The sequence below is a fragment of the Alternaria viburni genome (genome assembly GCF_023758015.1).
Source record: "Alternaria viburni strain BMP 2772 chromosome Unknown scaffold_16, whole genome shotgun sequence".
NCBI lineage: Eukaryota > Fungi > Ascomycota > Dothideomycetes > Pleosporales > Pleosporaceae > Alternaria > Alternaria viburni.
In genome coordinates, this window is record NW_026055785.1 from 723,659 (window position 1) to 749,110 (window position 25,452).

The following is a 25,452-nucleotide window of genomic DNA, read 5'->3' on the forward strand; positions in this document are numbered from 1 at the left end:
GCGCGAAGAAGTGTGGGATTCCTTATAAGGCTGCTGGGGGTGGTGAGGCTTCGTCGACGGTGAGTGGTTATCCTAGTGCTACGAGTGGGTATCCGATGTCTACGGGTGGGTACTAGGGGTGGGTGAATTGCGAGGTTGGTGGTTTGGTGTGAAGTGAGATCGGAGGTAGGATCTCATAAGGGATAGGTGAAGGTGATCGTTCGTTTGCGAGTAGACGATGGCGTTTGGGGTTAGATCGCGCTTTCTTTTGTATATAGACGCTCGCTAGATTATTTTGTTATAGATTATAGACTCGACCTCCTCGTGCCAGGTAGCCAGATTGACCTTGCAGTACTGTGATGATTACGACGTCAAATTCAGATGTCTTGCACCGCGCCAGTATCATCTACAACTTCGCGTCACTAAACGGAACGTATTTCTCTCCACTCGCCTCCTCCACCCTCTTCGCAGCACTCACATACCCATCCCTCTTCTGCAGCCTCCTCATGTACTCGTACAACTTGGGGTAACTAGTCTCGCTCAACGGCAGTCTCTGCGTCGCGCCCTGCAGAGGTAGGGGTACGAAGTCAGTATATGTCTCACATGCACTTCGTACAGCCAGAACTTACTTCAAGTCCAAAATGGATCATGATATCCGCAGCGGTGAGCTTGTCGCTGCAGAAGAACTCGCCTTTGCTAGGAGAGTTGACGAGATAGTCTTCGAGGAAGTCGAAGTGGGTCTTCAGCTCTGGGTCGACGAAGCCGGAATCGATCTTGCCGGCGACGCCGTTGGTGATGGGCTTGAGGAAGAAGGGGACGGGGGCATTTTTTATGTCTAGGTAGTGCCACCGTTAGTGAAATGGCGTTGACATATTAGCATGAATACACCTACTTCCGGTGACTAGCGCAAGGATCAGGATGGTGAAGAGACTACCCTCGGTGTAGTCCATCAGGAACTGGATACATGTTAGCTGTTTGGCCAGTTGATAGTCGATCTCCAAATCGATCTCACCTTGTACCTCATCCACTCCTCAGTCTCAGCGCCAAGCACACCCTCCTGCCCCTCAGGGTACCGCTTGGGCACCAACTCCTTGCCAAAATGGTCGCAAATGTACTCCATAATCGTCTCGCTCTCAGCGATGACGATGTCCTTCTCGGAGTTCGCAGGCCTGATGGTAACACATGGTGACTTTCCCAAAGGGTGGATGGCCTTTAGCTCGGGACCCGCGCGCTTGTTCTCATCGCGCTTGTGCACCGCGATGTCGTACTCAAGGCCAAGCTCTTCGAGTAGCCAGACCACGCGCTGGCCACGGGATTTGTTCAACCTATTTGGCTGATTAGTCGTGGTTGCTGATGGCGATGGCGCAATGCTGTGGGTGGGACCGCGCGGGAATGACAGGCATGTGACAGACTTGGTAACTTACCAATGAACGGTGATCTTTGCTCCCTGCTGGTTTGACATGTTTGCGACGGTCCTTAGCGATGTGGAATTCGGTATGTGCGAGGACAGCAGATTTTGAGTAGTAGAAGTAACGACGAGATGGAGCTTTGAATATCACCGAGGTTGCCAGACGAATTTATCTGATGCCGTCACAAGCTTCGGCGTTCAGCGCCCTAATCGGTGGTTGGCTGCCCGCTCCAGGGCTCGGGCACTCGGGCATCCATGTATCTAGTGTCGGTTTGGCCGACTCTCCGCAGCATCGATGAGAAGCAGGAACGAGGCATCGAGGATTACTGTATGTAGTAGTTTTGTAGTTACTGATGGTGTGTAAGACGGGGCGAGTCGGTTGAGATCTTGTCAAGGGTTGTCGCGTGGATAGAACATGCCGTTGCAGAGACCTGAGCGTAAGATACGGCGACTTTGGAGAACATGAAACTACTCCGACAGCACGCAAAGCTTAATCCATATCTCGAGAGAACATTTCATATAGCATGTTGTTGCGTGGTGACTTCTCATGATGCCACGCTGAAGCGCCAAGACCTGGCGGCACTTGCCGCACCTCCGCCGACCTCATCGCGCGCACCTCGTCAACCGCAAGCTCACCAACCGCGCAACTCATCGACACGCGCAAGAGTCCGCAAACATGCAGCCAACTTTCCGCCGCATGGCGGGCCACAACCACGGCAGTGCGTATTATCGCCAGGAGGACCATTGAGGGCGCAATCGCTAACTGTACGCAGTGATCCACGCGGATCCCGCCATTATCAAATGGGCCAGTACGTTCACCACCGACCCCGCATCCTGAAGACCTCTATGGTACCCCGAGAACCGGCGTGTTGAAAAGAAAGAATGGCCTCAAAGGCGCAAGAGTCGTGATATGGGCAATGGAGGAGGGTGATGCGTAATACGCGGTACTGACGAGGAACAGACATGACCGTCAACCGCCACAAGTACTTCCGCTGGACGAAGCGCACAGCTTGGCTCACATTCGCCTACGTCGTCATGGTGCCCGCTATGCTGGGTACGGCAGGATACATGACCGAGGTGAGTTTGGACAAGCACGCATTTGGGTGGTGGATGAAGCGGCTCTCGAGACGCTGCGTATATGTAAAGCCAGACGGACGCATGCTGACATAATATTTCCAGGGCAAGTGGGACATGCGCGGCAAGCGGAGGGGCGACATGATCTCCGAGTTCTAGGCATTGGTATCGGAATCCAAACGAGCGAGGAGACGCGCTGTGTACATATGGAGAATATCATGGCATCACAAAAGTCTTACAGTCTTCTCTGTCGCTTTTATATGAACGAAAACCGAGCGAAGCACGGGTCAGTTGCTGCATACCTAACAAAGAGACTCCGGAAACGTTGGGCTCTCCGTGGCCCCAGGAGGCAATCAAATATGTGTTACTTGACTGATATAGTATTTCTCAACTGCCCTGACGATTACCGATATCACAAACATCCATCGTCCTTCGCTCGACAGACTGTATCTCTGCCACATTGCCGCATCGGTAAATCAACACGAAGGGCTATGTCCTAATCCATGGCTAAGTGGGCAGCGACACAATTGTTGTTTGCGCAAAGAAGAAGAAGAAAGGTCTCATGATGAGTTCTACTTTCCAGATACTTCCCTTGTACAAACACCAACGCTATAAACTGTGGTCAGAGCCGCTGTTAATAGGCACATTATCAGCATTTACCATGACGAATTGCCAACAAGATCAATCCTCCGACAATGCGCAACATGTCGCTACCGTACATCTATCGAAGGACATCTCGCCATTGCTGAAACTTCCAGGTGGTAAGATATCGTAGACTGATGAGTGACACTGTTGGTAGTTTGCTGAACTTCTTTAGAAATACGGAACATAATCTACGGCTACCTAGCAGGTACACCACATCCAGTCAGCAGGGGTCATATGCCACTTATCCAGTTTGCAAACATGTGCGCACAGATTCGGAGCGAATTTCGGCCATTGCTGTTATCCCAGCACATCGTGAACATCGACGAAGCATGTCACTACATCGAGACGTTTCTCATTACCACGAAGGTCGACGTCGATCGTCACGATAAGTTCCTGCTCAAGACAGATCTACATCTCGGTGTTGGACAAGGAAGTTACGACGAATTTGAAACCACCGACCTGATACCACTCTTGCGACTCCTCGTCAATCATCCAATGGACATCAAGGTTACTTTCAACAACGATCCAGACACTAATGTTGAGTCGTTAGAGCAGCTCTTGCGATATCGAAGCAAACACTGGATCTTATTGCTCACTCGCAACGACCTTGTTGGCATTCTGGAGTTGAAAGTGAGGACATGGGGACATGGGTTTCCTGTATTTGTCCTTGCGGGTCTCAGAAACCAGGGCAATGGCCAGGCCACTTTTTCTACTGTCGACAAAGTCAACTGTAGCTGGTTCGTTGGACCCAGCGGCAGGCTCGTCGAAAAGATACATATCTTCGAAGGTCAGAGAGGTTGCCTGACGATGAATCTATCGGGGGGTTGCAAGAAGAAATGACGGCAGAAGGCGAGTTCGTACAAGGAAACCGGAAGGAAGCGGATAGTCGTTGCTTGAAGACGTGCGTACCAAATCACGTCACCCGGTCAACTCTTTAGTATTAGGGAGTGAGCTACTTTGCACGTTTCTATCGTGATGCAATCTGCGGACCTGTTCAGTTTTTTCCTTGTCGGAGGGTATGTAGACGGCAGGCGCTTTGACGACTAAGAGACAAAGCTTTCACTTATGTGCTTCTCTTGCAATCCAGTGCTCATCGCGCGAATACTTGGTGATGCCCGACATCCTGCGCCATGCTGTATTGGAAAATGTATACTGCGTATCCGTTCGTTACCTTTTCTGCATCAGCGCATAGGTATTGATGTAACAAATCAACAAAGAAAAACGCACTGTTCATTTGGAAGTGCTTAATTCTCTCGTCATCAACTGTAGTTCTCCCAACGCAACGACTTCACCAATGCGAGAACACGCACCACCCCGAGAAAAGACGTCAGGTACATTTCCCCTCCCAAACTCTCTCCACGAAGAGGTTGGAGAAAACAACAACACCCCCAGCCCCCCGGCCCTCTAGTACAAAACCGCGCAATGCCGCCAACTCTCGCCCATCGCACCTAGCTTATGATTTTGGCCTTCCTTTTCCCGGGAGCCCGGGTCCAACACATCGCGACCTGAACTAATGCTGCGCGTTATTAGGTGCTGACTATTGTACCACGTTCTGTGTCATGCACGCGGTACCGCCCCAGAGGCCGAGGCTGTACCAAGGAAAAGCAACGGGTAGCGGGCGGAACATCGGATTTGCATCGCAACCTCGGGATAGTTGCTCCGGACATGGAAAATGAGGTGGTCGGTTGCTGATCTCCGAGGGGAGGAGGCTGGGGATGCGATAAGGGACTTCGGGTACCTGACGCGTTCCTCCCTAGGAATGCAGGGCCGTGGACATGACGACCTGGAGTTGTATTAGTTGGCTCGCACATGTCATTGGTCTCAAGGTGGCGAAGAGGAGCTTGATGGAACTTGTTGGTCTTTTCAGAATTATCATTATTACCATAGGTAAGGTTTCGCGGATAGGCAGCGCATATCTATGATGCGAAAACGAAACGCCGTCTTGCCCAGGCATACACAACGGAATGTCGTGTTTTAAGTAAATGAAGAATAAGAAAGGATACAGTGAATGGAAAACGCGTCGTAGCAATCGATGGAAGACTACCTCCGTAGCCCAGAGTCTCCAGGGAATAGGATGCCGTTGGGGTGGAATTCCCTGTGGTATGTTTGCCAGTTCTTGCATGTTCTCTTCATCTCTGCGAAACCATCCTTGGCCTCGATCTCGGACGAGCGCTCAAGGAATTGTACACCAAGACCGGCAGCCACATGGAAGGGGATGTGGCAGTGCATAAGCCACGCTCCGGGATTATCGGACTCGAAGGCGAGAACAAGGTAGCCTCTGGCGGGGAGGTTGGCTGTGTCACGGCGGATGGGGTTGTTGGTCTTGAGGCGGGAGATGTCGCCATTCCAGACTGCGTTCTCTTGTTGATCCAGAACGTAGAAGTCGTGGCCGTGGAGATGGATAGGATGAGGCAGTGGTGGCGCAGTGTTGTTGGTGGTGTCCTGCTGGATGACCCAGTACTGCCACTACAAAATTCGTTAGTCGCGATAACAACGCGTTAAACGAAGGAGACTTACCTTGTGCTTCTCATCGACTTCAAACACGTGTCGGTTGTTACCGTACGTGACGTTGCCGTCCAGCACGTGCTGTAGGGTGGGTCGATCGAGGTCAATTGCCATAGGGTTGCCGTTGACAAGCCACTGCACCAGCCCTTGGTTTTGCGTCACATCGCTAGTGTAATTGTCGTTGAAGCCGAATGTCAAAGATTCGGGCATCTCCTGGGGAACGGTCGTCTTGGCGTACGGAACGATATTAGCCTCGTCGTAGCAGCCCACCGGTAGAACATTGCCGGTCGAGTTGGGCTGCATAGTTGGAGCGCCGGCATATCGGAAAATGCTCCTGATGTTTGCCGCATTCGCGTTGGGGCCATCACAGCGACCACCAGTACCTACTCGCCACCAGTAATTGCCAATAGGCTCGGTTGCGTTGATAATGACCTCATAACGTTGACCTGGTGACCATGTCAGTGAAACGTTCCCCAACGATAGTTATCGTGGGCGCATTCTCGTGGGTGGGGGCGTGTTGCACGAACAGACGTTGTGAGCATCGCCACGAACGGACAGATATGAGATGATTCGGGTCAACTTACCGACCGAGAGAACGAGGTTGTCGGTCTCGAATGGTTCAATGGGTGTAAAATCGGCAGAAATGACCTTGAACTTATGCCCATCGAGACCGACATGGAGGTAGTTGTTGATGCCGGTGTTGACTAGGCGCAGCAAATGCGCCTTTCCTGGGGTAAGAATTGTCTCTGCGTAACTTCCTCCGGCGGCTGATGTCATCGTACCGTTGATGAGAACATTGTCCGCAACAGGAGGACCGTTGGCGTGGACAGCTGCAGCATTCACTGTGAAAGTGGTCGCGTGGAACCAATCTGTCATTGGAAGCGCACCAAGGTCAATGTCGTAGTTCGCTGTTGCTGGTCCTCGGATGACCAAAGGGCCCACGAGGCCATCGCCGTACTGTACAGAGTAATGCGAATGATACCACTATAACAGTCAGCCAAGTTCCACTCATGTAATGCGCAACGGAAATTAACTTACGGTTGTGCCGTACTGCGTGGCCTTGAACTTGTAGACCTTGGAGTCACCAGGCGCGATTGGGCATTCGGTGATACCGTTCACTCCGTCTTGCTCGTTTGAACCAAGTTGCCTGAGACCATGCCAGTGCAGCCCAGTACCGTTGCTTTGGAGGTTGTTAGTTACGGTGATCTCAAGATCATCGCCCCAGTCCGCTAAGATGGTCTGTAATATATTAGCAGGGAAAAGAGATGACTCAAAGTGTTCCACTTACAGGTCCTGGCGTTTGACCATTGATCAGTAGGATTGGCCTCTCAAACCCATCCGGGGCTCCAGTGGCGTTCGAGATGGTCAAATGATACTTGACAGTCTTTCCAGTGTTTGGCCAATGAAGGTCCATATCTGTGTCGATGCTGAAGTCGCCATTCCAGCACCCTCTCGACTGTGGGCCATGGTTACAATTGGTCTTGTAGCCGTCTCGTCTTTCGCGCCCGCTCCAAAGACCACTCTTCTTCCATGGGACTTCAGGTAGCCTAGGTGTGAGGTGCTCGACGGATGGCACAGCGAACGAAGTCACTGACGGAAGGAAAAGCCCTAGGGCGGTGGCCAATCTGAAGATTGAAACACCCATTGTGGATGATGGAAGGAGGAATGAAAGAACGTAGATGTAAACGACAGCTGCCAGACCCTTTACGCACGGGACCAACGAGTGCAGATAGGCGCAGATCAAGCTGTAAACGAAAAGCGAAGGCTGGCTGGTTTGATTAACAAAGGGTGGTACGATAGATTATATCCCCAGCATGGCAACATTGCCCTGCCTCTCTAGTGGACCGATTGATCGGCCGAAAGACTACCGATGCCAGCAGTGGAGAGTTCCCACCACTAGTCAATGGTATGATCACTCCATGTAGAGACTGTTGCCGCAAGAAGCGTCCAAGATCGCCATGAGCGCGGTCTACGGCCCATGAACGGTAAGGGCGTGGGCTTAGTATGAGGGCCTGCCCAGAGCTGTGAGCATAAGAGACGGCTACATTTCAGCCCTAAGTAGATGAACGGAGAATTTTAAGTGGTCGCTTTCGTCTCAAATGTCGGCATAGCTCGTGTTACACGACTGAATGCAGCTAGACCTACCGAGCCTCGGCGGCAGATGGACTAAGAGAGCGGCCTGGATATTTGGTAGAGCTGCAGCAAGTGCTGAGTCGTACATGGCGGCGGCAGCCTCAGCAGGCTGTGATGCAGCAGCAAGCGGTGATGTGCCTTGGGTCGCGCAGAAAGTGGGGCATGCGAGGCATCGATTGACATGTAGATACAGGGAGCGGATGCCGCTATGGGTAGTGTGCAGAACAATCGCCCGAGCTAACCGTGGGGTTGAGAGCCGTCTCCGGTGCTTGTAAAGCTTGATAGTCGTGAAGCGAGAGGAAGAACGATCCCAGAAGCGCAAGCGAGCCAACATGTCGAGACGATCTGAACTAATTGCCGCTAACGCTACGCTGTGCACGGACTAGCCTGCCATGCTGTGTCGGAGTTCGTGAGGGGGGCCGGACCTCATGGACCGACCACAACATCACCACATCGCAAAACTGGCCACTGAGAACACGTTTTCCTGGAGGGATGTGTACTTTGCGCTTAGTTAGGCGCCCCAAATCGGTTGTAATCGCCTCCTTCAAAACGTGCCGTACCGTTTTCATGACGTTCAGGACCGCAATTAGACTATTGACATGCACCACAGCTGCACCGGCAGTTTTGGATAGCCACAGGCGCCATAGTGTCGGCGATGTCTTCATGTCTCGAATGATATCGCGATGTCTCAGTGTTGCCACTCTGGATACACGGCTGAAGCGGATGCATCCTTCCATATGTGGTCCGAGGGAAGGCAACATCGCCGGATGAAGACCATACGCCCATGCACTCTTCAAGATCGCGGCATCTGCGTAGGAACATAATACCACTGCTCAGCAGTGGTAAAGCTAGTGTCCTCCATGGATGCGAAGATACCACAGAGTCGTTCCCACGTCATCCTTGCCAGCCCTGTGCATCGTCCACTATCTGCATGTTGCCGGTACCAACACGAAGGTTTTGACAGAAGCGAACGGCTTACGGCCCAGTGTCAGATTTGGTGCAGTACTTTCCGCGTTGGTGGTTTGATCACTGACAGCAAAGAACGCCACAATATTGAAGGAATGAGGTGCGTCTGCTTACCTGCATAGTGCAGCGACTGACGTTCAGCTCGCAATCCTTCGTGGCATTTCCTCAGGTGAGAAGTCAGCCTTACAGCAATGCTCACCGAGTGTCGGTCAGAGACGAGCTTGGCTCAAACAAATTTCCTGTCTGCCAACTACGTCTGTTCGCCAGTAGTGTTATTACGTTATGGGTAGCAAGCGACGACTACATGTGCTCTGAGGCTCAACTAGAACCTTGGTATACATCGCCCGCGGACCGACGTCCGATCGTTTTCAAGGCATGCGCAATGTTCAGAGAGCTATATTTGCACCGAAGAACAAATCTGGTGTCGACCTTCCGCCTCTAACTGGGACGCCCGGACTACCGAACCCCCACTTGTGGCTGCATGCCGTAAACCGTGGTTAAACCCGGTCACGGAGTTCGTCCTAGGGTGCCGCGGAGGTCTCGAGAGCAGGCTTCTCCATCAAGCCGGATAAACAAGGCCCATGTCTGCACAGAGTCGTTTAATCTTGTCGGCTATCTCAATCAAAATGATCCTCGACATGGAATCAATCTTCCGACCTATATGGCTCGCAGAAGCTGTATGACGTCCTTCATTAAATTACCCGGCAATTCGGATTGTGCAAGTTAGCTACGGCCCAGCCATCATGTCTCCCGACCACTGCCCACATACCAATGGAAGTACAAAACAAGCTGGTTCCTGAAAGGATGCTCGCAAAATTGCGACATGGCCTAGGCTCATACATTGCTTTCGGTGCAAGGTCTTCTGAAATACCGCGTACCGTAAATTTCTCTAGCAAAGATGTCACTCTGGGAGGGACAACTCATCATGATAGAGATTGTTGTAGCTCCAGACCAACCTCGGGAATACTCAACACTAGCAAAGTATGTTTCTCCCTGCTCGCTGACCGAGCGCCCGGCTCTAGGATAGCTTCCATCCGTTCCTGCATCATGATCATCCCGCGGAGTCCCTGTGGCGACAAGATACCTAGTCCTTCCATCAAGATTAGCAACAGGGTACCCAGACAACCGCGCGTCTACATGGATTACGAATGCATAACGCCTCAACGCCTACATCCGCCACTGTGTAACCTGTGTAGACAGCGAGTCTTCTGTGTGTGAACGTAGTAGCTTATGATCGAAACGAGATTAACGATGGCGGTGATGTACAACCTCGCGTGCGTGCAAAACACATGCTGTGAATCAAGTGGTTGGTGCTGCTAGCCACGTTAACTTCCGAACGCCGTGTCACTACTATCGCCTCAGAAACGTGCTGTGCATGTTGGTCGGATAGATGTGAGACACCGACAGAAAGGTACAATTGCGGAGTCGTCGATGCTGTGCAGCTGTCAGGTACAACTTACAACTTCCGCAAACCTTATGCGTCTCTTCGCTAAGGCATGAAATATTTGACGTATAGGAATGAAGCCTGCTTTTGTGAATACCTAGCATTAGATCGCGACAACGGCCGCTGTTCCCTTAGCAACATAGAGCGTCAGTCAAAGCGGTAGGCGCCGCCCATGCATAGCGCGAACGTCTGGCCTCAACAGATGCATGCAAGGTCGATCAGTAAAGAGACGTCGTGTTGTGAAATTGGACATGGATGCCTGGAGGTCGGGAGGTTGGGGGAGGCTGGGCTACGACAAGCTCGTTTTTTCCGCAGCCATGCCTGGGAAAATTGCACATGGGATGTATACAAAGATGATATCATTGACGTCTCAGCTAGTCCAACTACAACATATGCGTCAGGAGTTTAGAACACGGATAACAATGAAAGACATGCGAGCTTGTGTAGTACTGTACGCTCCAGAGTATTCAATCTCCTTATTGTGTGAGGTGCATACTTGCGCGCAACGTCGCCAGCTGCGCACAAGGCACAAGGCACCAGTGGCCTCCAAAACCTGAGCGCTCGCAAGACATCCATGTTCATACGATACTAGACTCTCGGAAGGCTTTGCCATACGACCGTAAGTATCCCCATCTGTCTTCAGAACTTCCGCTTCCCCAACCGCAGTGCTTCATTCACACATCCCTCTCAGCCGCTTTCTGCCTCAAGTCGTCTACTCCTCACGAGTCACAGCCCAGTGAATGACAATCCCAATAATACTGCTCAAACAGATACCAAGCATAATCAGGAGCCAGAACATGAGGCTTCGAGACCGGCCCGCATCGTAAGCGTGCGAAACCTCACCAGGTGCAGCCATCTCGATGTCGGGCGTCCGATAAGTGTGGTCGTGGGACACTTGTTTGTCAGTCTGAGCAGGGCGCGCAGATGAACCTTGAAGCCGCTTCAAGAAGGACTGTTTCTGTGGAGGACGTGGCGGAAGCTCAGTTGGGAAGATCGAGGAGACTTGCTCTGGCGATGTACGTGGGAAAGAGGTGTAGTATTGCAAGTGTCCAGATCGAATGCAAATTGGTGGAGGCGGATGAGTGTCGCGTTTAGCAGAGCCGGAGTGAGACTTTTCGCCGTCTGCGCTTTCGGTAACGATGTCCATGGGCTCAGGCTTCGTGTGCTCTGATAGCGATGCACGTGGGAAATACATGTAGCCTCGTCCAGATTGAATGCAAATTGGTTCAGGCAGATGAGTGTTGCGCTTAGCAGAGCTGGAGTGAGACTTTATTCCGTCCGCGCTCTCGGTAGCGGAGTCCATGGGCTGAGGCTTTGTGTGCTCTGATAGCGATGAGAGAACGACGTCGGCAATGTCATGAGGTGGTGGTTCGACAGCTGCTACAGTAGAAGAGGTGGCGGTTCCTTCGGTAGCCACAGAAGAACCAGAGGTCGACATGGTCGTTGCTATTTGACTGACTTCACCGGTGGGAGTCTCGTCTTCGACTGTCGGGAAGCGACGGGGTTGATTTGTAGGTGTGGTGGTCTCGATAGTGGAAGCCATGTCTTTGGAGAAGTGCTATGATTGAACTTCCTGGTGCGGTGTAGGTCAGAGTTGAGCGTCAAAGGTAACGAGACGTGTTTGATGTGACGCAAACTTGGGCCTGGATAGTGGGCCCATTTATCGGAGGTGAGCGCTGGTTTTGAACCGACCCTTTCACTGACATTGCGCTCACCGGGCTGGTGAAGCCGAAAGAGGCTAGTGGGGGAAGTCATTTATCTTTCACTGAGCTACATAGTTTGCCATGACCTGGCTCAAGCACGTGGAAGGAGAAAGAGCGCAGGGAACTGAGCAAAGACCCATGAGACGTGATGATATAAACATTTCATTACAAAGCAATACTAATAATCCAAGCATCCGAAAGAGAACTACCCATGACAAACCATAGCCCCGTCATCTGTCTGCCTCTCTGCAATCATAACAGCGTCCGCCCTACTCAATATCCACTTTGCGGATCTCAACGTACCCAGAGTCTAGCTTCGGCACCTCGACTCTGAGCACACCATCCTCCAGCTTCGCCGTGATACCGTCGGCGTCAACACTGGCAGGGTTGGCCCTCGTCCCAAGACGAATCTTCCTCTCGAAAGCTCCAACCTTACGCTCGTTTAGGGCCAGTGTCTTCAAGAACTCTTCGTCACCAGGGCGGTATATCACACCAGCGATGCTGAGCTCGCTCTTCTCAGCATCCCAGTTTACACCAACATCTTCCTTCTTGGCGCCGGGAAGCGAGACGTGAACGACGTAGGCAGACTCGGTGTCAAAGATGTCGGCATCGGGTGTGTAGTCGTCGGCTTCGGTGGGCTTGGTAGCGTTGGCGGTATTGGAAGGGTGGCTGTCAGTGAACTGGTTGAACAGCTGGGCGGCAAGAGTGGAGGGGTCGAAGGAGTTCCAGGCGTTATCACCGGCACCGAAAGGTCCGCCTCCCATGCCTCCGAAGGGTCCTCCGCGTGCCCATGGCCCCCAACCTCCGCGGTGGCCGCGATGGTGTGGTCCATGACGAGGTGGGCCTCCGTAGGGATGAGAGTGATGGTGTGGGCCAGAGCCTCCAGGGCCGCCCTGGCCACAGCGTCCTCGACGTCCTCCACCCCAGCGACCATGTGGTCGGCCACCGTTGTAAGCGTCGTTGTCAGACCCAGAGTTGCCCGATGGGCCTTCACCGTTATCGTACTCGGCGTTTATAGTAGCATCCTTTTCGGCTTCTGGTTGTTCATTGCGTTCTTGGTTCGGCTCGCCGGTAGCTCTCTCATGACGATCTTCGGGGCGACCATGAGGAGGCCCACCACGGTGAGGCATTCCCCTTTCGCCACCAAAGAAGTGACCCCATCTGAACGGTGCAAAGGGATCCTGGGCATCTTGGGGTGGCATCTCGCGATCGTTCCCGCCGTCGTCGTTACGGTTCTGTGCAAAGAATGGGTGTTGCGAGCCTTGCTGCTCGAGGCCAGCGACGAAGTCCCAGAAGGGAGCCGAGTTGTTCATGTATGTGACTGATGGCATGATGATGACTTGTGTCGAAAAGTAGAAGGAAGTGCGGTGTTTGGATTGACCATCATAGCCTACCTTTTTGGGCGTCTTATACAAAGCAAGAGGCTCCAGGCATCAGGTCGCACGTGCGAACGTACGTATGTGCACCCCTCCTCTGACTTACTTGCCACCCATATGGGCAGCCTCTCGGGTTACCGATCGCGCCATTTGCGAGCAGAGACCAATGGCACGTCATTTTGGGAATGCTAGAGAAGCTCACAGAAGTTACCAGAGGGACCATCGACGATAGGCATCCAGGCCGCGTGCCTGGAGTATCGCTTAGCCGGGTGGTGAGCAGGCAAACAGGTGTTGCGCGTTCAGACGGGTGGCAGGTCGGGGCTTGATTTCCTCCGATGTGGCGGTGGCTGTGGCGGCAAGATTGTGATTGGCCACAGGCATTGCACGGTGGTGTACGCTGGGCTTATGGGATAGGACATGGACGCCGACGGAGGTATCACCTGCCCGCATGCAAAAGCAAAAAGAGAAGGTGTTGGAAAGATTTCGAATGGACATGAGCGGGAGGCTCAAGGTTGTAGCGAGTGTCGCGAGTGGTGACAAGACCACCGTATACAAAGCGTGAAACCACGAAACGTCGACAAGTATTGTACTATATTGCAGTATCCAGCGCGATCTGAGAGAGATACTTTGCGTGGTCTACAGGATTGAAGCCGCCCAAGGTCTCGTATTTCTTACCCAGGTAGGTAGACATACGTTTGTCGGATGTGTGGTAGGGGGCCAAGCGAAGGGCTACTGTCCTGTGTATCTCTTAAACCAGGGTACTGAAGACGAAGAATGCACCCAGATGTCACGATACATGAGGATGGGGGCGCCTAGTGGCGATGTCGAGCAGTCGCGATGCGGAGGAGGGGTAGCTGCAGCTTTCCGAAGTGCAGCTCGCTATGACGCCATTAGTCTGCAACAAACTGCGCGCCCCACCAAACTTCTCTTCTGCCCACGACCCTGACGACCAATCTTCATTGTATCACCCGTAAACCCCATAACCAATTAAGAAGACCCCAATTGTACCACCCAAACCAACATGTCTGGATCCATCCCCACCTCCACCTCGGTCAGCGAGTCGGCCGTCATCGACGCGTCTTTCAGCGATGTCTGGCACCTGATCAAGCTCCAGGACTTCAGCAAGTTCTGGTCCAAGCTCGACAAGAGCGAGTTCGTCAAGGGCACTTCAGAGGAGACCGACATCGTCAAGTGGACCTTCAAGGACGGCGCCGAGCTTGAGGTCAAGCAGGAGGAGCACTCGGTAAGTGCTGCATTGTGCAAACAACACCAGCAGCCACTGACTCGTAATTGCAGTCCATCGACCACTTCATCACATACTCCGTCATCACTTCCAAGCCCGAGCTCTCTTACTCCTCCGTCGTGTCCACCATCCGCGTATACCCCGTCACCTCCGGCGCACACGAGGGCAAGACCTTCATCACATGGTCTGGCAACTTCAGTAGCGATGCCGATGCCAGTGAGTGGAGCTCATTCTCTCTACACTCGAATGATACTGACACACGCAGGCGTAATCCAGGATGCCAAGTTCAAGCGCCGCGAGGCCCTTGCCGACCTCGCCAAAGTCGCCTCCAAGAAATAGGTTTCGAATGGGCGCTTAACTTTCTCCGATGTTGAGAAGTTCATGCAGTAGAAGACACATTGTGGCCATTTCGCATTGTGCGATGGCTTGCGATGAGCATGATGATGTGGATACCACAGGCAATGAACTCTAGGATTGTCGTCTAACATAGAAGTACCGATCATAATATGACTATGAAGTATCGCTTGATTATGCTGACCTTCGTGGCTCATTATGTAGCGGCGCATGTGTCTCCGCATTGTCGTTGCTGATTACGGCTAGTTCGTGCCATGTCTTACTGTGCAGGCAGTGCTCAGCCTCGTCACCTGCATCGAAGCGAATCTGCATCGAAGCGAATCCTTCGATCACCACTGCATACACTTAAAGCTACACCGCATCCACGACAGCAAGCCGTCGTTGATCTACAGTCCTTGTTCAAAAACACGTCACCTCTTCACGGTCGTCAACGCAGCTTGCCAGAGTCGTCATCATGGATAGTGCAGGAGTTGGAGCCAACATATACAGCAAAGCAGAGTGTAGACACTCCTTCTGACCTGGATCCAGAGTTTCACACTGACTCCTAACAGTGGAAAAGCAAGTGAAACTGGAGGAACAGCGCAAAGTTGAAAAGAAGAAGGATGATATCAAGCATGAGGAAGAGTTGAAAGAGGGTCAGGATAGACGCAAGAAGGGAAGAGTTCATCGGTGGATAAACTATGCGATGGCAAGTCTCAACGGCTGAGGTTGAACGGCGCGATATGAATTCTCTTGCATCACTGTACACCTCCCGTCCTTGTCTCCATACTTCATGTATCCCCTTCTTCAAGACTGGCTGCAAGAGCCAAGACTCAACGAAAAAGATGTCTTCAGAGACTGCGGATCGACACGCATTCGTGCAGTATAAAGAAAGGAAATGGTATCAGCTTTCGTCTACCATATGAGCGAAATGCTGGCAGCCAACTCCCGCATGCTGCATATCCCTCGCCGTGCGATGAAGCATATCCATCTTTACCGCAACTAAAACTTGTGGCCCACGGCTTCCCCCGTGCGTCGAACATTCCAATTCGCTCTACCCACAGTTCCGCTGCGGCACACGGTTTGTTCTTCAACATGCGTCGGATCTTGCGATCCGCTTTGCTGCAGTCTTTTGCAGCACATGTCTGGTTTTACGGTATGCGTCGAATCTTACGATCCGCTTTGCCTACAGTTGCCTGTAGCACATACCATCGACATGCGTCGGACCTTTCGGTCCGCATTGCCCACATTTACATGCGGCACATGCCTCATACAGAGCTATGTGCGTCGAGCTTCTCCGTTCGCATTACCTGCAGTGCCCTGCAGCACATATAGCTCTGTTGATCGTGCGTCGATCTCTCGATCGATTTGCCCACAGTCATTTGTAGCACACGTTCTTGTTTTGACACGCGTCGACCTTTCGATCGCTTTTCCCGCAGTCGCCTGCAGCATATGTCTTTGTTTCGAGCTACATGTGTCGAACTTCTTAGTTCGTATTACCTGCAAGTCGCAGCACATGTGACTCTAGCTAACGTGCGTCGACCTCTCGGTCGCTTTGCCCGCAGTTACCCGCAGCACACGTTCTTCTCCAACGTGCGTCGACCTTGCGATCGCATTGCCCACATTCGTTTGCAGCACACGTTTTGAGGAGCGAAATCCAACGGGACCTCAGTAGCGACAATGCCGACTTACTGGACGGAGGGGGCGCATCGAATAGCGCATAGATGGGAGGCAGGAGGGCTGAGAATAACGAGACCTCTCTTGCGTGGTTGAACGCAAGCGGTAGAGAAGCCCCAGAAGTTGTAGTGAGGAGAAGAAGGGGAAATGCGGGGATTTATATACGCAGAGAGGAGAGGCTAGTACGATGAGTTCACGTGCTGACCCACAGTGCTAGGCACCAACGTTTGCTACGTCTGAATGAAAAGGGCGGAGTGAATCAACTTTGTTCGTGTGCGCAATCGCTAGACACCACGCTCAGCCGAAGACACAGCTCTCGCACCGCCTGCTAAACGTCCGGCTGTCAAAGAGAAGAAGTCACACACTCGGTAAGTCTGACATCAAGCTGAACATTCCATGTAACAAGAGCTAACCCATGATAGTCCTGTTTACGACCACAGCCATCATATCCCTGTTATAATGCCAACCTACAGCACCACCTGTTTTTATGGTCGGCAATGCATGAAAGCGACCTGCGAGTACGTACACAGAGAGCAGATTGCTGTATTTGGGCTTCTCGAAATTGCTGCGCTGCCAAACAAGCCTTCCAAAAGTGTAGTTGGGAATGCCCAGCGTGAATCTGTCAAGATAAAGGGAAAGAGGAAGTGGATTGTCGATGGCACTTCCAGCCGCCATTGCAAGAGCCTTGCTGCTTCTAGATGCAACAGCCCCCTCTCTACGGCTCAAATTGCTCTACCTTTGACACTTCTCCTAGCGAATGCTTCAACCCACTCCACTAGACATGGCAAACAACATAAATCCCGCTTACTATTTCATTCCTTTCCCAACAGACCTCCCTCCACGTCCCAAAGCGAAGCGTAACATCATCAATCGCGCGATCTCGTCAGTGGCCTCCCTGTTCTATTTCCGCTCGAAAAGGTTAAGAGAGCCCATGATAGAAAAAGAGATTGAACGCTGTGGCTTTTCAGCCCAAGAGATACAAGACTTCAGGGCAAGACAGGAGCATTGGGATGAAATATGGCGAGCGTAATGGTGGGGTCGATGCTATCAACGCGTGGCTGCCATTGTTGTGGTAGTTCCTTCAGTCTCAGCTGAGGATGTGGCTGTCGAGGTGCGTTGAAGCTGAGGCCTAGGCTCAGTTGTGGCGCCTATTCCTGATGGATGAATGGAGTCGATGCCGGAGCAGATCCCACAACGCAGTAGTAGTGACGCAGTATAATACACAATAGAGGGCTATACCCTGCCCTTTTCACTCGATAAATTAGCAATGTAGTACACAATAGGTTGTGGCGCCTATATCGGGCGGCGATTGGCACACCAACCACAACGTTACAGTCCCCCCCTGGTTCGGGAGCCTAGCGTCTATGGGGTGTACGGACCTCAAGGTGGTCTTTTACAAGAGAAAATTCGAACAACACCAGGCACCCGAACCAGGGGGGGGACTGTATCTCTAATTTTACCTTGCTTACATGGCACCGCATTAGTCTTACCTGTGCTGCGGCCAGTTCAAGCTTTTATCCCATCCATAGAAGATGCCAGGTCCTTCTGATCGTCTCTCGCTTGCATGGCACTATATTAAGGTTATGCGTGCCGCGCCTAGCCCGTGGTTTTCCTTCTAGTTGAACGAGCCAGGCCTCTCTAATCGTCTCGCGGTTACAAGGTCAACAATTGTTCCTTGAATAAACTATTTCCACCTGCTATCTAATCTTTCCGTTCGCTTTACTTCTCGAGAATCACATCAGACTCCGCGTCTCCTCCGCGCACCGCACCAAATTGACTATGGCGGATCTGAAGTCTGAAAGGATCTCTGCTGCAGTCCTGCTCACTTACGCCACGGTGACCTACACCAGCATCCTCTGTCTTGAGCTTTACGGCCTCCGTCCGTCCTATGCAGAGGCACATAGCGAAGTCTCGTCTTTTTTTGGAATTGGGGCTTATCTGGCATGGTGGCTGACAGCTTTGTCGGTGGTCATGAGACCTGATTCTCCAGAGGCTCCGTTCAATCACTGGATCTGGCGGCTCATATATCGACCGGATATCATCACTTCAACCATCTATGTTATCTTTGCGGCTATCAACACAATCGTCCGTGTGGTCCCGCGAAGCCGAAACCTTGCCGAAGTGGACGCCGGCTTAACGGTCCTTGAAGCAGGAGCCGACTTGTGTATTATGCATCTTTTTGTAACGGTCACAGAAGGCTTCACTAGAGTGCTGACAATTGGGCTTCTAACGGCTTCTATCTTCGTACATCACGTCTTGCCAATCGCCAATCAATCATCACCACCATCTACTAGGTCAGTTAACAACCAACATTGGATATGTAATTATGATTAGAAGGCTAACGCGGTGCCATTCTGCAGCTCGAACAACCATCCTATCGCCAGTCTGACCCCAGAGCATCGGAAATATAGCCTTGCAGCTGGTGTCAATCTATTCGTAGTGCTGTTCGGTACAACTCTATGGATGCTGGTCAAATCTCCATTAGAGATCAGACATCAGCGGCTTATCATCGCCGGTGCACTTGGCATACTGTGGCTCATCAGTAACGAGCTTGGTACCTACAAAATCATGCCGCGCTCAAGTGCCACACTTGATCAGCTGGACCAATGGGCGGCATTAGCCCTAGCTATCCTTCTTGTTTTCTTCTCTTGGATAAAGGAGCTAAGGGATCTTCTTGACAGATTCAAGAACCAAATGTGAAGGGCTAGAGACAAGTCATTGTGGTATTTCTTAGTTGAATTCGCGGACCTTTTTCTGTGCTCCAGGAACTTTTGGAGGCTTATTTAACATAGCACTATCAGACGTACAGAAATTCAACATAGGTTAAGGTAACTTGTTCAACAAACACAGTCCTGTTGCTCTCTAGGTAGGCATCGGCAACCTTTGCGCAGCCCCTTAAGTTTTGTATTCGATTCCTTTTGAGCACCTACCGTAACCATTCTCTAGTGCTCTACCAATGTACGATAGCAAGACATTCTTCCAAGCAACTAGCAACACGATAACAGAAATTACAAGACCTCCAGGGCTGCTTCTAGGTAGTAGGCAGATGATAACAGAATGACTGCAAGACGTGCTCTTAAGTAGTAGCTATATATACTAATTATCGCGACGGCTATACAGATGAGGTTTGCTAGCTATGAAATGAATACTTCCGATACGCCGAAATTGGTGAAAAGCTTGAGGGTCTGACGGTCACCGTAATGTCCAGTGCTGACAGTGAGCTTATCGATACCGGCGCTACATGACTCGCGTGAGCTATGGATTCCACAACTTCAGCTCGAAACCTACGAACACGACTCTGCTTTCAGAGCCATTGTGTTCTCAACTTGCGACCATCCGCATGTATCCGAAAAAATGATGATCGCCAGGCACCGGCCATAATCCACGAAGATTCCACCGCAATCCGCGAACTTGGGTTCGGCCTGACAGGCGCGCCGAGCATTGGCATGCACTCGCCTCTGGGCATCGTCACTCGAGTGGACAAAACCCATGTGGACCTTCCTCTTTGCGCAAAGAGCGGAGCTAGTATGGACCGTGGAACTACCATGGCTGGTCTCTTATCGCGAGAAGTCAGCACTATAAAGCAGAGCTGGTGAGTCGGGCATGGCAATTGTACCTGCGTAGCCTCAGCCAACTAACGCGACCATGCAGCTCATCTCTCGCGTAGCCGCAGCCACGGCAGTCCTCGCCGGCAGCGTTTCTGCTGTAAACTTCACGGGCGATGTCGTGAACGGCGTCCCGGTCATCAGCGGTCTCGACCTCGCTGATGTGCCGCCGCAAACCGTGTCCAAGTACTACATGCGAGCTGGCGAGCTCAATGGCGGACATCCCGTGCATATCCCCATCATGGTTGCGCGCGGAACCCCGGAGAGTCTTCATACGGGCAAGAAGCTGTCGCTTTCAGCTTCAATCCACGGCGACGAGTTGAACCCAGTTCGCGTGGTTCAGCGCATGTTTGAGCAGCTCCAAGACCAAGTCGCGACGCTCAATGGCACAGGTATGTACGATGAACCTTCATGTAGATCATTGCTAAAGTGTACGCAGTCATTGGTATTCCGACAGTCAACCCTATGGGAATCTACCTCAACCAGCGAAACTATTTCACGTCTGGAGCCAGTGGTTCTCTCACAAACGTCAACCGCATCTTCCCGGGCGTCTCCGCCATGGAAGGAGGCAGTGGTCCTGATATCTTGGCGTACAACATCTGGAACCAAATCTGGGCCAACACGTCAAATGTCGACGTTGGCATTGACCTGCGTAAGCTCGTTACGTCCAACACTCATCAAATCTCAGCTAACATGGTTTAGACACACCCAGCTCCGGCGGAGAGACCTCGCTATGGTGCTACTCCGACTTTCGCCTCCCCTACGTCGAGCGCCTCGCCAAACTCCTCCAACCCGATACCCTGAAGATCGACCCTGGTGAGCCAGGCTCCATCGAGACAACCTTTGTCGATTACGGCATCCCCTCGCTCACGGTGGAAATGGGACAAGCCAAGGTCTGGAACAACAGCCTCATCGACCGCGTAGTCGACTACGTGAACCGCGTCATGGTCGACCTTAAGATGACGGGCACAAACGAGACCGTGGAGCCGGATCTCAGCAACACATACATGATCACCACTTTCCACGACACCTGGTCGCAGTACGGAGGCTTTGTTGAGAGGCTTGTACAGGTCGATGAGCCAGTCACCAAGGGCCAGCCCATTGCCCATATCCGCAATCCCTTCGGCGATATCATCGAAACGCTACTTTCACCCGAGACTGGACGCATGTTCCAGAGCCCGCGTGATCCTAGCATTGAGCCAGGTGGCAGTGTAGGACAGATTGCGTACAACAGCACGGATCCTGAGTGTGCTGATGGGTGCATCTTGTCTGGTCCCCAGGGTAGCAGGAGATAATTTAATGTTTATGTAGCATCATAATAAGACGCTTACCGCACCATCTTGCTCAAACATTTTCCCGTTTGCAAGGTCAAACAAAGCTCCTAGATTCTTCACATAGGCAGGTGAACGTGCGTGCCCGAGATGCATTGACCAACAGCGGATGTCGTACAAACGAAAGACTCATACCTTCCTTAGACTTCTCCTGATGCCTTGATAACTTCTTGAATACACCTCTGCATACTCGTCACTCACATAAGAGCCCTCGATCGTCATCATGTCTGCCACTCCTACTGCAACGCTGACTCGCGTCGGAGCGATTCCGTACTACATTCCATCACGCTTAACGTCAATACCTCCGGATTCCCGCGAGTGTATCTTTGGCAGCGCGCCTGATCTTAACGACGGACTTGTTCCAATCACATTATTTGTTCTTAAGAACGCGATGGACGCTTCGCCTCGCAATCTGCGTTCGACCGTTAAGTCGTGGCTCAAAACAGACGATGTGTTCAACAAGCATTTCCTACAGCACGTCTACTTCTTGGTTTCCGCAAACACCAAATCTTACCTGGACAGTTTGACCATGATCATACCGAAAGAGTGGAAGAACCAAAGCGTCCACACCGTGGTGGTGAACTCAAATAGAGACCTGGTTAGCTTCCGCGGTGGACCATACTTTGCCTCCAACGTTGGCATTCGTCAGGCATGGCGCCTGTTTGACGACACGAACGGAGCTTTCCAGTTTTCGGTAGTGCCTGATGAGCATAGAGAGCATACGTGCGTACTTTCTTGCTATAACATGATGCGGACTCTTCCACACTTGGCTCTGCTAATAACCTGTTCATAGATTTGGCGTCCCTGGAACAGCTGCGATTCCAGTCCCCAGTCGCTGCTATTATGACAAGCCCTCCGAAACCAAACCTCTATCTGGTATGAGAATAGCCATCAAAGACAACATCGATCTGAAGGGGGTGCGAACAAGCGCTGGCAGCCGCGCCTACCAGGCCTTGTATCCCGAAAAAGAATGCAACGCCACGTGCGTTGAAAAGCTCTTGGAGGCAGGGGCAGTGATCGTGGACAAAACGAAAACAGTGCATTTTGCCTCTGGAGAAAACGCCCGAGATTGGATTGACTACTCTGCACCGTTTAGTCCTAGGGGCGATGGGTATCAAGAACCTAGTGGCAGTAGCACTGGCAGCGCCACAGCAGCGTCGGCGTACAACTGGATAGATGCCTCAATAGGGACTGACAGTAAGCTCATTCCATCCTTCAGAACCTCGACAGAACTAACGAGTCCGCAGCGTTTGGAAGTATAGTAGGCCCTGCAGCCGATCACGGCTTGTTTGGACTTCGCCTATCCTTAGGTGGCATATCGACGGAGGGTATTGTGCCAGTGTCAAAGTAAGCATAAAGAGTTTATTCCCACCTGCAAATGAGACTGACGCACAAACAGAGAACTTGATACTGTCGGCTTCTTCACGCGCAGCATCCAGATGGCTACCACGATGTCTCGAACATTGTGTGCTCGCGAGATCACCAAGAAAACGCGCGCGGCCAACATTGAGTTATTGTACCCCACTGATATCTTCTCTGGATGCCACAACAAGTATCTATCCCATACAGGGCGTTTCATGCGTCACTTAGAAGATTTCCTACAGGTCAAGCGAAAGAAGCTCGATATAGATGGCCTGTTCAGGCGGCAAAGCATGGCTGGTGGGACTTCACTGAAGAATTATCTAGATACCGTGAGTATCTCCACTTCTATCTTCTCGAACACTTGCTGACGTTGATAGCAGACGGTTGCCCATATCCAGCTATATGACTGCTACCAGAATTGCCAAACATTCGTGCGAGACTACGAGAAGGAGTTCCACAAGAAGGCATTCGCCGACCCTTATATCAAGTACAAATGGTATGTCGTCATGTTGGAGATGAGGTAAACTTGAGCTAATCGTTCGGTCAGGTCACTTGGCAAGGACCTCACGGTGGAGCAATATGAGCAAGCCATCAAGGAACGAAACAACTTGAGAGACTGGATGTGTAGTGCAATACTACCACAACCATCCGATGGACAGAGTCTGGGCAAGATACTCATTCTCCCGAGTGGGGATACTGACCCTATGTACCGACATGAATATCATAAGTAAGCGAGTAGGTGACGGAGGAGGCTGAAAAAAAGCTAATCCAGCGCAGGAGATCACTCGAAGTAGGCGCGAGCAAGAAGCAAGGTTTTGGTTACAAGCCAAGCCATATACCTGTTCTTGCGGGTCTACCGTTCTTCACCATTCCCTGTAAGCCTCGATCTATGAAAGCGTTCTCGAAGACTTTACTCACATGTTGCAGATGGCGAGTATCCGTATGAGTCGACAGTCACAGACAATATAGAGCACCTTTCAGGTGCAATTGGCGTAGTTAGCCCACAAGGTATGTTCATCGATGACTTTGTTCGACGGAATGGTCTGGTAACAGTATCCAGGGAGTGAAACCGCCACGCTTGAACTGCTTCAGGGGTTTTTCCAAAAGACTCCCGAGCTATGTGGTACGGTGTTGACGGGTTCGACTGCATTCCCTCATGGGATATGAAGCCTGTGTTTGGTGAATACGACAAACCCTCGATCACAACATAAGGGGAGTTGACGGTCATGTATTATCCTTAGTCGGTTATTTCATTACTTATGTCTAGCCTCGGGCTACTGTAGCAACCAAGGCAACTTTTATCCTTCGTCAATACTGATCGATACAGTCATGCTACAAGTGACACACTCATACAATCATCCTTCGTGAAGAAATATACCTAAGCAGACGAAGGCTCCCTCTCCTCAGCAGGAGGTCCACCAACGTTACCCCTCTGACCAGTAGGCACATCATCAAGATTCCTCTGATGAGCATGTGCAGGGTCATCCTTCAGTTCCCTGATATCACCACCAGTTGTCTGGTCCTTGACGCCGCTAGCCAGGCCGGCCAGGCCCTGGCCCTTGCTGGAACCATCGTGGAGTTCTTGCGATGTTTGGCCTTGGACTGGCTGGCCGAGACCAGTGTGAACGTCACCTGACGTGGCGCCTTGGAGGGTGTCGGAGGCTTGGTGGTACATCTTCTGGTTGTTTAGGTCGGGGTTGGGCTGGAAGGTCTTGGATGCTGGTGCGGTGCCGGCGGGGAGCGTTTGTGCGTTGAACTCGGGGACGGCGTCGTTGCCGACGAGCTTTCCGGGTTGGTGCTGGGGTTTGTTAGTTGGGGTCGACGATGATATGTTTGGGGCTTGGTAGTGTTGACGGAGGCTCCAATGAGTTAAGAAGACGATCAAGCAGGAATCTGTGACGAAATCGAGAAAGTTCTGCATGTACTTACACCACCTTTCATGAGGGGCTCACTGGGCGCGACGTGTCCAGCAAACTGGCGACCGTCGCTGACAGCATCGGGGTTCTGGTTCTGGCTCATGTTTGCAATGTGTATTTGTTGTAAATCGCGAGATTTGAAATGTAATGTAGTGGATGGATAAATGTGAAGGTTGTTGAGTAGGAAGAGGGGTGTCGTGTGCTATGTGAAGTAAACTTTCACCATGGGCTTTCTATAATCCCATATGATAGCGTCACCACCTTTGACATCAACTCGACGTCATGCCGACTTGCGCTAGTTCAGCCATATGTGGTGATGGGCTCTGCTGAGAAGAGCGGGTACCTGACGTCGGCAATTTGGTCCGGTGTCCTGCGATTCGATCAGACTTTGCTTTGTGATCGCCGATGAGTAAAGGTCGAACGTGGTGAGGGGGTTGTGTTGAGTGAAAGGAACAGTGTCGGAACAGCATTCCGAACATTCCGACGTTGAGATCGACCGACACGCATTTAGCACCATGACGTTGATGGAATCAAAACAAACTCTTGGCTGCAGTAAGAATCGCGTAATGAATCAGATTTAGAGGGGTTTGCGACAAGAACACATTAGCTGTTGGCGATAGAAACTATGCAGCCAACGCCTATGGCGACGATTGACATAATCTGCTTGGTAGTGTCAGCCGCAAGTACGCCAAAGTCAGTCTTCTGTAGTGAGCCCGCTGATAATGACCTAGCATGACTGTTGCAGCTGCGCT

The 25,452-nt window shown here is 51.7% G+C and overlaps 8 protein-coding genes across 8 annotated transcripts; 4 read left to right on the top strand and 4 right to left on the bottom strand.

Annotated features, from left to right (window-relative positions):
* Window positions 1-385: 385 nt before the first annotated feature.
* On the bottom strand, window positions 386-1,441 carry J4E79_007580 (uncharacterized protein; the record flags this gene model as incomplete). Its single annotated transcript, XM_049356444.1, has 5 exons — window positions 386-544; window positions 609-814; window positions 872-935; window positions 992-1,304; window positions 1,404-1,441. 5 exons carry the CDS (start codon window positions 1,439-1,441, stop codon window positions 386-388), a joined length of 780 nt encoding a protein of 259 aa, XP_049209331.1.
* Window positions 1,442-2,350: 909 nt separating this feature from the next.
* J4E79_007581 (uncharacterized protein) lies at window positions 2,351-2,620 on the top strand (the record flags this gene model as incomplete). Its single annotated transcript, XM_049356445.1, has 2 exons — window positions 2,351-2,464; window positions 2,567-2,620. The coding sequence occupies 2 exons, from the start codon at window positions 2,351-2,353 to the stop codon at window positions 2,618-2,620; spliced, it is 168 nt and encodes a 55-aa protein (XP_049209332.1).
* A 2,526-nt stretch (window positions 2,621-5,146) lies between these two features.
* Window positions 5,147-7,256, bottom strand: J4E79_007582 (uncharacterized protein; the record flags this gene model as incomplete). The annotated part of the gene is made up of 5 exons (XM_049356446.1): window positions 5,147-5,572; window positions 5,624-6,057; window positions 6,196-6,595; window positions 6,650-6,850; window positions 6,900-7,256. The coding sequence occupies 5 exons, from the start codon at window positions 7,254-7,256 to the stop codon at window positions 5,147-5,149; spliced, it is 1,818 nt and encodes a 605-aa protein (XP_049209333.1).
* Window positions 7,257-12,126: 4,870 nt separating this feature from the next.
* On the bottom strand, window positions 12,127-13,188 carry J4E79_007583 (uncharacterized protein; the record flags this gene model as incomplete). The annotated part of the gene is made up of 1 exon (XM_049356447.1): window positions 12,127-13,188. One exon carries the CDS (start codon window positions 13,186-13,188, stop codon window positions 12,127-12,129), a length of 1,062 nt encoding a protein of 353 aa, XP_049209334.1.
* Window positions 13,189-14,254: 1,066 nt separating this feature from the next.
* Window positions 14,255-14,815, top strand: J4E79_007584 (uncharacterized protein; the record flags this gene model as incomplete). Its single annotated transcript, XM_049356448.1, has 3 exons — window positions 14,255-14,476; window positions 14,530-14,692; window positions 14,742-14,815. The coding sequence occupies 3 exons, from the start codon at window positions 14,255-14,257 to the stop codon at window positions 14,813-14,815; spliced, it is 459 nt and encodes a 152-aa protein (XP_049209335.1).
* A 5,316-nt stretch (window positions 14,816-20,131) lies between these two features.
* On the top strand, window positions 20,132-21,386 carry J4E79_007585 (uncharacterized protein; the record flags this gene model as incomplete). Its single annotated transcript, XM_049356449.1, has 3 exons — window positions 20,132-20,483; window positions 20,531-20,743; window positions 20,794-21,386. 3 exons carry the CDS (start codon window positions 20,132-20,134, stop codon window positions 21,384-21,386), a joined length of 1,158 nt encoding a protein of 385 aa, XP_049209336.1.
* A 1,613-nt stretch (window positions 21,387-22,999) lies between these two features.
* On the top strand, window positions 23,000-23,515 carry J4E79_007586 (uncharacterized protein; the record flags this gene model as incomplete). The annotated part of the gene is made up of 3 exons (XM_049356450.1): window positions 23,000-23,113; window positions 23,201-23,280; window positions 23,332-23,515. The coding sequence occupies 3 exons, from the start codon at window positions 23,000-23,002 to the stop codon at window positions 23,513-23,515; spliced, it is 378 nt and encodes a 125-aa protein (XP_049209337.1).
* Window positions 23,516-24,162: 647 nt separating this feature from the next.
* On the bottom strand, window positions 24,163-24,803 carry J4E79_007587 (uncharacterized protein; the record flags this gene model as incomplete). The annotated part of the gene is made up of 2 exons (XM_049356451.1): window positions 24,163-24,582; window positions 24,714-24,803. 2 exons carry the CDS (start codon window positions 24,801-24,803, stop codon window positions 24,163-24,165), a joined length of 510 nt encoding a protein of 169 aa, XP_049209338.1.
* Between the last annotated feature and the right edge of the window lie 649 nt (window positions 24,804-25,452).